Below are 13479 nucleotides of genomic sequence, written 5' to 3'. Positions count from 1 at the left end.
CATTTTAAAAAATTAATTGGAGGACAAAAATCAGCAGGGAATATTTAGAGATATCTTCTTTTATGAACTATTTAGATTGAGTACTGTCTACTGACATAGAAGTTTGATCTACTATAGACTAATTAACATGAAAGTTAAAAAGTCACCATTACAAAACCAAGATGTTTTTCCCCCAAATTTCTGGCTTCTCAGATACACCTGGTGGTCTAGCAATCAGAAGAGAAAATTTGCTGCATTTTTCTAAACTAAAAAAGTGATAGAGCATGTTAATTCTGCTCTCAGCAATATCTTTCTTTGTTCAGTAGGGACTTAATGGGGATTATGGCCTATATTAGGAGAACTGTTTTCAGTCCCTTCTGTAATATTTATAAAAATAGGATTCTTTAACTTTCAAAGGGCAAAACTCCTTTAAAAAAAAAAAAAGAAAAAACAAAATCTACTACAAAAGTCAGCACTTCGGTACCTGATTGTGGTAACAAGGCCAAAATCCAAGACGAAGCCCTTTATTGCACATCGTGTTCCAACATCTTGGGCAGCCCCATCTTGCGACCTCTCCAGATTGGCTGCTCCTGCTCTCTCTACTGCAGAGAGAACTTCAATTAGAGAAATTCTGAAGCTCATAAATCTAAACTGGATACTCCCCTCATTGGAGGCAAGGATGGTAAGAATCACTAAAAAGATTCAAGTTAGAGGAGGTTTCAAATATTAAGTGGCTTGAAACCACTATAATGCAGGCAGCTGAGAGTCTTACTATGCAACAGTCTATTTACCTAAAAAAAAAATCTGAAGGAAAAGAATGGCAGCAAATTATTAGATAACCTGAAAAAAACAGGTTATATAATCATAAACCTCTAAAAAGTGAAATATTCTCCACTAAACTTGTGTAGAATTTATATCTGTAATACGAACTTATAGCTGGCCATTCATGTTCACAATCCCTATGAGAAAAGCAAGCAAGAAAAAAAGTAGGACACATTACCAACTTCTTTTTATGCCCTAAAATAACTTCCTTGAAAAATTGTTTGGTTAAAAACCACTGGTTAGGAAGGTTTCCCTGCTGACTTAAGCCTAGCTGCCCAAGCAAGGATTCAGAAAACGTCTTCACCTACAACAGTGCATAGGCAGAAGGAGCAGAGGCTATGGCGGTCTTCCTAGTGACACTTCCAAGTCACATAAATGGCGTATGTTTCTGGGATAGACTGCCAACAAGTTACTGAAAGAAGAGAAACAAAAACAGCAAAAACCTGGCAAAAAAACAGGCCAATGCCCTCACGTGTTTTATTACGACATAAAAGGTAAGTCTTAACTAAAGCTACCTTGAGGCTACCAGATCTAAATCATATCCTCCATACTAATACTAACTGATTTGTGAAAGACTGGATTAGTTTTCAAGCTGTTTTTCCATAAAGACGTGTAATGATGTATAACATGTATAAAGCATTTCTTAGACCAAGCAAGTAACAAGCCACATCCCAAAGAACTTCAGCAATTAAGATTTTTCAATTAGAGGAATAAACAAACAATTTGAACCACCTTTACCACCATGAATTTTTATCAAAAGTGTGCTGGTTTGTGCTATGCAAAAGAATGAGGTTAATACTGTTGACATACTATAACTGTATTTACTAAAAAATTTAACAATGATTTTACCTTACCTGAGTGTGAAAATTTGAAATGGTAGTTGTTTCAATATCTTTCTTGCCCAGAATTTCCATTTTCACTGGAGTGTTGGGGAAATTAAAAGCAAAGTAGTCCAAAAAGTCTGGGAGATAAGCAGCTGCTCCATGCACTATTGCTAAAGCATAGTAAGCAGCATTTTTCTCATTTTCACTGAATGTCAAAGCAAGAAACTCCTCAGAAAATCTCTCCATCTCCATTGGAGACAAAAATGAGAGTTCATCCATGTAAGCATGAAGGACAAGAGCACCACCATTGGACTGGTGTTCCTCATGAATAAAGTTGCTAAATTTAGTACCTGTTTTTAAGAAATTTCTACGAATAGAATGTTCCTGGTGAGTCATAAAAGGTGTCTGTACTCCCTGGGGTACCCGATATTCTTGCATGCCCAAATTTAATCGGCACAGCTGTTCATCTTTCAGATACCTGAAGGACTCCTTATTAACTCCTGAAGTGCTATTTATTTGTCCTTGGGTGAGGATTTCCTTACTGATGCGAGTCAGGCCAGCACAGACGGTTTGTACTTCCTTATTGTACATTTTAAGGCGTCTTCCTCGCATATCTTCTCGGTGTTTCTTTTTCTTTTTCTTCTTTATTTTCTTCAAGACAAAATCATCAGCTCTCTGGGTTTTACCATTTTCATCTGGTGTTTCTGGCCACAATAATTAAAAAGAAGTTAGTTGCTAGGCCTAGTGTCAACATACAAGCTTCTTAAGGTACTTGATCTCAAATTAAAAAGCCTATTCTCAGTTTCTCTGAATTTGCCATTACAACTTACATGTTTATAAAATGAGACAAAGATCTTAAAATACAATAATATTCTGGATTGAAGATTACGCTAAAAAGTAGATAATGCAAAAGTAAGCACATAACTTAACATGACTTGCAACCAAAACTAAAGGAAATATCACATATTTCACATATGCCATAGCATATGGAATATCTGTTCAGAAACCACTGTAAAATCTAAAATGAAGCTCATCATATTTTGCTGTCAGTACACAAATTTCTATGATACATATAAGTGAATCAAAAAAAGGCAAATTAAGCTATAAAACATCATTTTGCCTACCAAATTGGCAAGATTTTTTTTTTTGGCATCCTCATATACTGTCACTGGAAGTATAATCTGGTACAACTTTCATGGAGGGCAATTTGGTACCCTCCAAAATGGATATGTACCAAAAGCCTTGAAAATAATAATAATTCTCAGACCCAGATAGTCAACTCCCACGTAAAAATTACCTAAGAAATTAACTGAAGATACACAAAGATATCCATGACAGTGTTATTTAGGGACTCCCCTAAATGGCTAATAACAGGATACTGATTAAACTCTGATACTTACATACTGATAAAATACTACCCAGACACTACATATTGTATTATAGATGAAAAGAACTGACAAATTACAAGGTTACAAAATGCTTACATTGTCACTTTTTCCAGAAAGACTTCTCTAACGATTTTTCCCCACCCAATTTGGATAGCTACTCCTATTACGTGATTCCCTAGAAATGAACTTCCCCTATCACAGCACTTACCACATTCTGTTATTACATATTTAATTTTCCACCTTTCCTACAGACTGTAAGCAATCTAAGGTCAGAAATATATATCTTACCTTTCTTTCCAGAGCATCTTATGCATGTATAATCTGATTCCATTTTTATAATATTAAACATTCATTCATTCAAACATTTATTAAGTACCTACTATGTGCCAGGGACACTTCTGGGACTAGGGATATGGTGTTGACTAAGACAGACACAATCCCCTACTCTCTCAGACCTTACCATCTAGTTTGGCAAGAAAAAGAAAGTATCAGTAGGCTACTCTAGAGGCTGGGGAAGCTCTCTTTGCGAGGCGACATTTAGGCTGAGTCCTAAATAAGACAAGCAAGGCATGTTTTCTACGGAAAAATATTCCAGGGAGAAGCACAGGACCTAAATAAGGGAGTTGTCTAGGCTGGTAGGATTATAAATATCTAGCTTGCTTCCTTTTCACTTATCTCTATTTCCTAATTCCAATAAACATACATTATTTTTATAATGTAAAAATTTATTTTTAATTTTTAAAGGATTATCATAGATTGACAAACTCAAAATAGAACGGCATCTTTTATTTACTAGTTGGAAAATACACCTAGCAAGAAATCTTTAGGATTAAATATCAGGTATGGGCCTGACCAACCTTTAAGCTTGGTGGGATATTTACTGTATAGAATGTATCCACCCAACTATAGTATTTCTGACATGATTCAAGTAATTCAGTGTTAAGACAGATACTCCAATTAATCCTATTACTACATCTGGGAAGAACGAGTTCAATAAATTTTGCAGTAAAGAATTTAGTTGGTATAATATGTAAATATATGACAGCTGCAGTACTCAGTACAAAATCATTCCAAATCACCAGGCAGTACAAGTTATGAAACATTCTAAAGAAAGTATTTAAAAGTGCAAGGCAAAGATTTTAAAGTGTATAGATACCAAATAACTTTCATTCCATGTAATATCTGCTTTTAAACAACAAAAAGAAAACCCTTCATTTGCAAATATCACTTGTAATTAAACTGAGATCATATACCAAAATATACATGTAATCAGATTGTTTCAATTGGCAAGAGAGAAAAAGTAGTCAATCTTTTATTCTATATACAACTAAATCTTTGACAATTCGTTAAAACATCTAGTATGTCATTTATATTTCTTACCAAATAAAATTAATCTAAATGCTTTTCCCATATATCAAATCAGTAATTTAGGCAATTCTCCCAAGCAGCTAAATGTTAATGCCATTAAATATAAAGGTTAGACCAATTAAAATAGTCATCTAATTACCCTCTGCTAAATGTTTTAGCAATTTCACAGAAAAAAAGAAAAGAATGTCTCTGAATAGATCCTGTTATTTTAAGCTTCAGAGGAGGTATTTAGTATGCAGAAGATGAATTGTGACCTAAATCAGCCACTGAAATTAACACCAAGAAGGAGATGCCTTGATTGTAACACATTTTCTATATTACTATCAGCTTACCAATGGTAATTCTAACACGGCCAAGTCTCTGTGGGTTTTATTCCAAAACTCATTTATATGGGAGCCATTCAATCAGTGAAACACAGCCCATCTCAAAAAAAATCACTGTACTAGGAAATGAAAAGGAACTTACATTGATTGTAATCTCGTATTTCAACATGATAAAAGTTTAAAATACGAAATAAATTTCAATCTATTTCCTCACTAATCCTGTTTTTCAAATTTTGATTCTTATCTAAGGCTGAAATATAGAAAGCTCACCTTTGTTTATAGAGCAATTTGAGACTACTTGTGTCATATTAGCTAATGAATTTCCATGAATAAACAAAATTTATTCTTGAATTATTGTGGTGGCGCCAAGTGAGAATGGCATACATATACAAAGTTGTTAAAGGTTATTATAGTAAGTTAGCCATTATTGCTTTATAAGAATGATACTGAAGTTGCCTTGCCTTGAATTAGAAAACATTATTTAAAAGTCAATGTCTTTGCAATATAAATGTATCAAATCAATATGTTGCATGCACATTTTAAACTTACACAATGCTATATGTCAATTATATCTCAATTAAAAAGTCAATGTCTAAAGTCTTCACAATCTTTCCATTTCTTGTGGCGTGTTTTAGCTTTCCAACAGAGAATATATTTAGGAAGTAACATTTTGAGTTTTTTCCTATAGTGCTAAAGCTAAAATTTACTGACATCAGTCCTTTTACAGAAAAAGAGCCAGGCTACACTATATCTGTGATTAAGGAAAGCTTTCACATATCAAACTGTGAAATTAAATATGAAGAGATATATGTAATTCTACAGAGGAAAATACATTCATCTGAAAGACAAATGGCTGACTGTCTTAAAAAAGGTCTTTATAACTATAAGTAGACTAAGCACGACACTATCAAGAAAATCCTCACCTGTCCTAATATCATCAATATTATCAACTATCAAATAGCATCATTTACTTAACATCACTATTGAAAACTTGCATTAATGCAAAAGAATTTAGCTTGCAACATTACAAAAAAACTTAAATTCATAACACCATTCTTACACTTGAATTATAGCTTAGAACTAAAAAAGATGTAATATCCTCAACTCCTAAAAATCATGGTGGATAGGCAAAAGCAAAACAATTACAATTTTTTACAGTTTATTAATAATAATTTTAAAAAGGCTAAAGTTGTTTTATGAAAAATAAATTTTTTTGGTCGTATTAAGAGTTCTTCCTGTTCCATATAAAAACCTGATTAAAAAAGAAAAACAAAAAACTGCTCATTTTGAAGGCCGTTATTTTAGTAAATCATTGTATGTTAATAACACTGCCTTACTTTACCCCCACCCCTCTGTATTATGGTGTTTAAGAGTGGCTGGCTGGATTTGAATTCCTGTCCTACCACTTCCAGCAGTATTACCTTTTGCAAGTTAATTTCTTTGTACCTTGTTTTTCAATGGCAAAATGGGGGGAAGTAACAGTACCTCCTCATAAAATCAGTGTGCAGAGTAAATGAAACAAAGCATATGAAGTACTTAGAATAGCCCTAGAACATAACAAATACTCACTACATGTTAACTACTATTATTACCCCCAAAACAGTTGAATTGTAAAGGCAGTAGAGTGTGCTGTTTAAGAGCAGTGCTTTACAGTTAGACCTAGGTTAATATCCTAGCTCTATTGCTTACTAAGGTCTCTGGGCAAGCTCATTAATCTCTTTAAATTTCAATTTTCTCATCTTAAAATGTTATTAACACTAGTATCTATCTCACAGAGTTATTGTAAGGATTAAATGAAACAATGAATATAAGGCCCATCACAGTATTTGACACACAATTAAGTGCTCACTACCTTTATTATCATTTTCATAATAATAATATTTGATAACATTCCTTGAATAATTGGCAATAACTCTGGGATATCAAAACTAGAGCTAGAAATTACTGACCGAGAGTATAATGTAGTACCACACAAGAGAATCACATAAAAAGGGAAAAAATCTCTGAAAGAGGGAAGAAAACTCTTATTCACCAAGCGTCTGTTAGAGATCATATATGTTATCTCATTTTAATCCTCAAACAAACCAGTGAAGTAGATATATGAGTCCTTTTTATGGAGAAGAAAACAGAACTTGAAACAAGATAAATTACTTATATTAGGTCACAAAGCAAGCAGGTATCAACCAAGATTCAAACTCTCACCTGTCTGACTCTAAAACTCAAACTCTTCCAACACACTATACTACTCTCTCTTCCTTTCTGCCTTCTCTATCGCCTCCTCTCTGCAACACTCCCGTTAGATGATCAACTAAAATTACCTAGTTACAATTAATGGACTTGAGGTGGCTTAGAAGACCCTCCAGTAAAGGGAGTATTATTTCATTCAACAAATATTTTCCTGAATGCCCACTACATGATAACTCTGCATGATCACAAAGATGGCATTATTTATGTTATGCAAAATTTTTCATACCCTTAAAAGCTTTTTTGCCTTTCTATGGGTAAGGAAAAATATCAGTCCCTTGAAGTTGTTGCTCTGATAAATGAGATTATCTGTTTGTTTAGTTCTCTGTATAATCCCAAAATAATTCCCTACTCCTATTACCAAAAACAATCAACTGTTTCCAGATTTAAAATTCCTGCCAATAGCTTTTTGACATCACAGAAAATTTCAATTTGTTGTCTGACTTAGGGACACTTTCCCTGTGACAGCAGTTGGGCAGTTGGTAAAAGAGGAAAAAAACATGAGAAACGAAGGCTAACTCACAAGGGAATACATATGAGCAATCCTGTCACTTAATGACATTGGAGAAGAGAACTATGGGGATCAACTCCCCTCTTTCCTTTTTTAAAAAATATTAAAATATGACTAAAATAATAAATTTACTAACCAAGAATAATTAAGAAGCATTACTATGCTTTTTATGAGCAATAAGAGAAAACATTAAGATTTCAAAAGACAGGTAACTGTCAGTTTAAGATTCAAACCTGTTGCTTACAAAAAATAAAAAATTTTAATATCTGTTTATTAACTTAACAATCCAAATGTGTTTAGTGAAAAGCAAAAAGCCAACTGGACCATCAGTCAAAAAAACTGGGTTCTAGATGGGTTCTATCACTTACTAAGTAGAAAATTTTAAGCCTGTCAATTTACCTCTTCGAAAATCACTCTACTTCCCATTTTACAGATGAAGCAAGTTTACTTTAGCATTCACAGATTAAATTTCTGTTTCTATTTATGAGCAATTCCAAACATCTGGAATCTGAAATTTGTGACTAACCTATACATGAATTTGGATTGAGTACCGTTGGGCTGGTGTGCAGGGACATCTCTTAGCCGAATGATCTATCTCAGGAGTCGGCAAACTCTTTCTATAAAAAAGTCTGTAGGCCGTATGATCTGTCTCAACTACTCTACTGTGCTGCTGCAGTACAAACACTACCATAGACAATACATTTGAATGAGTGGAGCAGCGTTCCAATACTTTATTTCTGGACACTGAATTTGAATTTCACATGATTTTCATGTGTCATGGGTTTTTTTTTGAACCATTTAAAAAATAAAAACCTTTCTCAGTTCACAGTTCCTACAAAAATAGGCAATGGAACTGATTTCTGACACAGGTAAAAGTAATTCAATGGAAGAACAATCTTTTCAACAAAAGGTGCTGGAGCAATTGGATATCCATAAGCAAAACAAAACAAAAAAACCCAACCTGAACCTCACACCTTACACAAAATTAACTCAAATGGATCACAGATTCAAATGTAAGAGTTAAAATTATAAAACTTTTAGGAAAAAAATCTTGGGCATCTAGGTCTTGGGACCTTAGACATGACACCAAAAGCATGATCCATAAAAGAAAAAAAATCAATAAGCTGGACTTCAACAAAATTTAAAACTTTTCCTCTGTGAAAGACCCTGTTAAAAGAATGGAAAGACAAGCAACAGAGTGGGAGAAAATATTTAAAAATCATATATCTGACAAAAGACTCAAATCTATAATATACAAAGAATTCCCAAAACTCAGTAGGAAAAACCAAATAATTCAATTAGAAAATGGGCAGAAGACATAAAGAGACATTTTACTAAGGAGGATATATGGTCGGCAAATGATGACATGAAAAGATATTAAATATCACTAGCCATTGGGGAAATGCAACTTCAGTTCACCATGGGGTATCACTACACATCTATTAAAACAGATAAAATAAAAACAGTAACAATACCAGATACTGACAAGGATGTGGAGAGAGTGGATCCCTCATACACTGCTGGTAGGAATGTAAAATGGTACAGATATTCCAGAACACAGTTTGGCAATATCTTAAAAAAAAACAAACTAAACATACACTTACCATATGACTCAGCAATTATATTCCCAAAGAAATGAAAATTTACATCCACACAAAAACCTGAACATGAATGTTCACAGAAGCTTTATTCTTGTGGTATAGCCATACCATAGAATACTACTCAGCAATGAAAAGGAGTGAGCTATTGATACATAAAACAACCCGAATGGATCTCAAAGACATCATGCTGAATGAAAAAAATTTCAAAAGAACATATACTTATTATTCTATTTACATAACATTCTCAAATGACAAAATTATAGAGTTGGAGAACAGATTAGTGGTTGCTAGATTAGGGGTTAGGGAAGGTAGAGAGAGACAGAAGGTGCCTAAGACTATAAAGGGATAGCACAAGGGGGATCTTTGTGATGGAATTGTTGTGTATGCAGTGATAATATACAGGTGATAAAATGGCACGGAACTATACACACACCATTGTATCAATGTCAATTTCCTGGTGTTGATATTATACAATAGTTATGTAAGATGTAATCACTGGGGGAAACAAGTGAAGGGTAAGGACTTCTCTATACTATTTCTGCAATTTCCTGTGAATGTATAATTATCTCAAAATAAAAAGTTAAAATAGTTTCTGAAAATCTGAGGATAAGGGAAGGGAAGACATAGCTCTGTAAATAACAAGGGTCTAGCCACTCTCATTATTATTCTTATAGTTGTTTCAAGAACCAAGCATGATAAAATAACAAATGGCAGTTTTAACAGTGCCTAATATCAGCCAGACAGTTTTAAGTGTTTTCCATGTATTGCCCCATTTAATCTACATAACAATCCTATAAAAGAAATACCACAACCCCATTTTACAGACAAGAAAACTGAAGCTGAAGCAGGTTAAAATCATTTGCCCATGGTCACACAGTAGGTGGTAGAGTCGTGATTTACACTCGGATTGACTCCACATGCATGCCTCCCGCATACCACTGTAACAAGTATAAAGATGTTCGGCAAAAAAAAAGGTATCCATCAAAAAGTGTGCAAAGCCTGGATTAAACAAGGTTAAACCCGTTTACTTTCTGTAGGGTTCTCAGAACTTTTGAAATGCCAGTGGGCATCATGTATCTAGAAGGCTACAGTACATAGTTTTTCCCCAATGTATTTGGCCAGGGAGCCCTTTACTCCCAAAATATATAATCCAACAGTCTCTCATTCAAAAGTTGAAATGTTTAAACTAGCCTTGTGGTGATCATTTTGCAATATAAAAAATATCGAATCATTATGTTATACACCTGAAACTAATATAATGTTATATGTCAATTATATCTCAATTTAAAAAAAAAAGTTAAAATGCTTAAATGACCTGATCTCAACCCACTTCTCTTCTTCACATATTAGCAAACTACCAATGCTTCAAGTTGCGCTGTCCAATGTGGTAGCCACTAGCCGAAAGGAACTATTTAATTATAAATTAATTAGAATTAAATAAAACAAAGAATTCAGTTCCTCAGTCACACTAGCCACATTTCAAGTTTCAAGACTTGTTTGTTTCAAGGGCCACATATGACTAATGGCTACCGTACTGGACAGCACAGATACAGAACACTTCCATCACTGGAGAAAGTTCTGTTGGACAGCACTGGGTTCAAGATTTGTTTTTGTTTGTTTTTTAAAGAACTCAGGGCCTGTGCAATCTTCAGAGAACCATATTGTGAATTATTATACTTGCTATATAATTCTCCATAAAAGGAGGCTAGGTGAGAAATTCCTGATGGGGTTGGACCAAGGCATAGGGAAAGGGTTAGCACAGAAGTGGAAAAAATGAATAGCAAAAAGACAAAGCAACATCATGCAGCTGAGGGATCAAGCTTGAAGAGGAATTCAGGGCATCTGCATTCTATTCCCTATTATGCCAATGATTCATTAAAAATATATATTTTTTAAATTTTTGTACTTGGTACTTATTAACTGTTACTTGATTAGACAGTCTCTTCACTACTTTGGCCCCTGGTTTTCTCTTCTACAATACAAATTTGAATTGGACGATCTCTAAGATTCCCTCTAGCTTTGTACAGTTAAAACACACAAACACACAAAATGAGAAGGTGAGAAATAAGGGCAAAAATAAAAGAGAACAAGATCATTGCATACTGGCGGTGGAAACTGGCACTCCTGTCAACTTGGCACAAGTTCTCATCTTGAGGATAAGATTTGGATACCACCAAAGGAAGAAAGATTTAACTCAATTCAGTAAATACTTATTGAGCAATTATTTGCAACAAACTACACTATTTGGAAGTAGCACCCAAAAAAAACTGATTAACCCTAAGTTAAGACCAAATATGTGGAAGGAATCAAAGACTCACAAAACTTTAGATTGAAAGACTGGTTCATTAACATGTACAGTAATAACCTAACTGGCCCAGTACTAAAAAACACATAAGTATCTGAAAACCTTCTTGAGGAGATACAACTAACAAATTATATTAAATCATATACAAAGTACAAACACATACCAAATTCAAAATTCATACTCCGTTTCTTTTATAGAGAATATAAAACGCTACAGGTACTTGGGAATAGGAAGACACCAATTGGCGAACCTAATTTCTCTAGAACCCACACTTAATTAAGTAGTCCTACATTTTCTGGGTTAAATATTCTTGACTTTAGTGAAAGTTACTGGAATTAAATAAATTCTCAATTTGTTGTGCGAGACAGAATAAAACGCAACTGAAATGCCTGCCTCTACTATCTTCTACTGCACACTTCTCACTTTTCAGAGGCACGGTTGGTCCTATTTCCTAGGATCAAAGGGGAGAGAAAACCTTCCCCATCCTTTTTCAGGGAATTAAGATTTAATATGAAAATTAAAAATGATTTTTAGGACCAAGATAAATTACATTTGATATTTTACCTTGCATAAGCTAAGGCAACCAGTGAGTCGAGTCACCTCTAAGATTTCAAACTCATTAAAGTCCCAAACCATACCCGTGAATATTTTGGAGCAGAGGAGAGTGAATATTAAAGCTTTCCATCAAGGAAAACAGGAAGAAAGGATTTTGGCAACAAGCCTTTACCTTAAAAAGGCAGTTTTTTAGTACCCCAGCTACTAATCCCACGCCAAGCACGGCGCGGCGCGGCAACACTGGCGAATTTGAAAACAAACGTTGGCAAAGGCTCTGGGTGGGGGTGGGGGGGGGACTGGTAAAGGAGTTAGTAACTGACAGCTCGGCCTCGAAGCGAGAAGCCTCAAGTAGGTCAGACTGTGTCAACGGTTTGAAATCCAGAGTCCACACCAGTGGGTTTAGGAGAGTAGAACAGCAAGAGGTAAGCAGGGGATTGGCGTCTTTCACTACTAAAGGGGCGGGATATCGGAACCGAGAGAGACCTAGAGCTCAAGCGCGGGGCAGTTCGCCTGCTCTCACCTCTCTTGGGGCCCTTGATCAGGGGCACCCCTCCAGTCCTCTCGCCGTTTTCCTGCTTATCCTTGTGCTTGAGATCGGAAGGAACGCAGGAGCTGGGGTCACCATCAGAGCTGCGGTGGTGATGATGCCTGTGCCGCTCCTTGTGGCCCTTATGCTTGGGCCCGGCCGCGCTCACCGTCAGGGGCGAGAAGGTGAAGAGGGCCGAGGTGCCTGGGGCCGGGAGCTGGGCAGCGACAGCAGGCCCGGCGGGTGCCAGCGAAGGTGGCGGCGGAGGTGGCAGGAGCAGAGGCTCAACAGGCCCTGGGACGGTTGGGGCTGCATTCGTTGGCGGCAGCGGCCCGGGATGTTGGCGGCTGCGACGCCGCCGGTGAGGGGGAGCGAGAGGGGGGTCCTGGCTCGGCCGCCCCCGCTTCTCCTGAGACCCCCCGCTGCTCGCTCGGCGCTGCCGCTTCACTCCCCGCGGCGAGACCCCAGCGTGGGGTTTCTCCTTCCCCTCTTTGTCCGGCTCCTCCTGCGCCGCCACCGCCCGTACTACGCGCACCGCTCCGACCTGCGCAGCCATTTCACCCACAAACACACATTTAAATGGCCCGACCGCCCCCCCGTCCGCGTATCGCGCAAGCGCCTCCCGCGCACGGCCCGCTGGGCATTGAAGTCTCTCCGCCGCCCTCCACTTCTCGGCCGCTCTTCGTCCAGAGCTGAACATGCCGGAAGCGGCAATTTCCAGCGCTTCTCCGCAAGCCTCTCCAACCGAGCTGTATTGTAGAGCACCCTGGGCCGCGCAGAGCCTCATGGGAGCGGTAGTTCCTCGGCTACCCCCGCCGCGTCCCTGGCTCTGTGAGTGGAGGAGCGGAGAGAGAGCGTGCGCCGAGTCACGCTTCGGCCTGCGACGCAACCGCCGCTGGGCGGAGAATTGCCGCCAACCGCCTTAACGGCTGAAACAATGTTGATGGCTCTGAGTCCGTCGGCGCGTTCCCATGATCATCTGCCTGTGTCCCTTGGTCGTTTTACGCAGAGTAGGTGATATCCATAGTTACTT

The 13479-nt window shown here is 37.0% G+C and overlaps 1 protein-coding gene across 3 annotated transcripts in view; it reads right to left on the bottom strand.

Annotated features, from left to right (window-relative positions):
- Positions 1 to 13162, bottom strand: part of RSBN1 (round spermatid basic protein 1) — a 51122-nt gene extending 37960 nt beyond the window's left edge. For 2 of the 3 annotated variants that reach the window (XM_004420651.3, XM_087445317.1), the window contains exons 1-2: positions 12441 to 13161; positions 1656 to 2329 (exon numbers count right to left, since the gene is read on the bottom strand). In XM_004420651.3, the coding sequence (XP_004420708.2) occupies positions 1656 to 2329; positions 12441 to 13146 (1380 nt within the window). In that variant the 5' untranslated portion in view covers positions 13147 to 13161. Of the gene's footprint in view, positions 1 to 463; positions 582 to 1655; positions 2330 to 12440 lie in introns of all 3 variants that reach the window. The other variant, XM_014780009.2, reaches the window with a different exon arrangement.
- Between the last annotated feature and the right edge of the window lie 317 nt (positions 13163 to 13479).

This window comes from Ceratotherium simum, chromosome 2 (genome assembly GCF_057802395.1).
Source record: "Ceratotherium simum simum isolate JZ-2026a chromosome 2, ASM5780239v1, whole genome shotgun sequence".
In the NCBI taxonomy this organism is placed as follows: Eukaryota; Metazoa; Chordata; class Mammalia; order Perissodactyla; family Rhinocerotidae; genus Ceratotherium; species Ceratotherium simum.
This window is presented reverse-complemented; position numbering and strand designations above follow the sequence as displayed.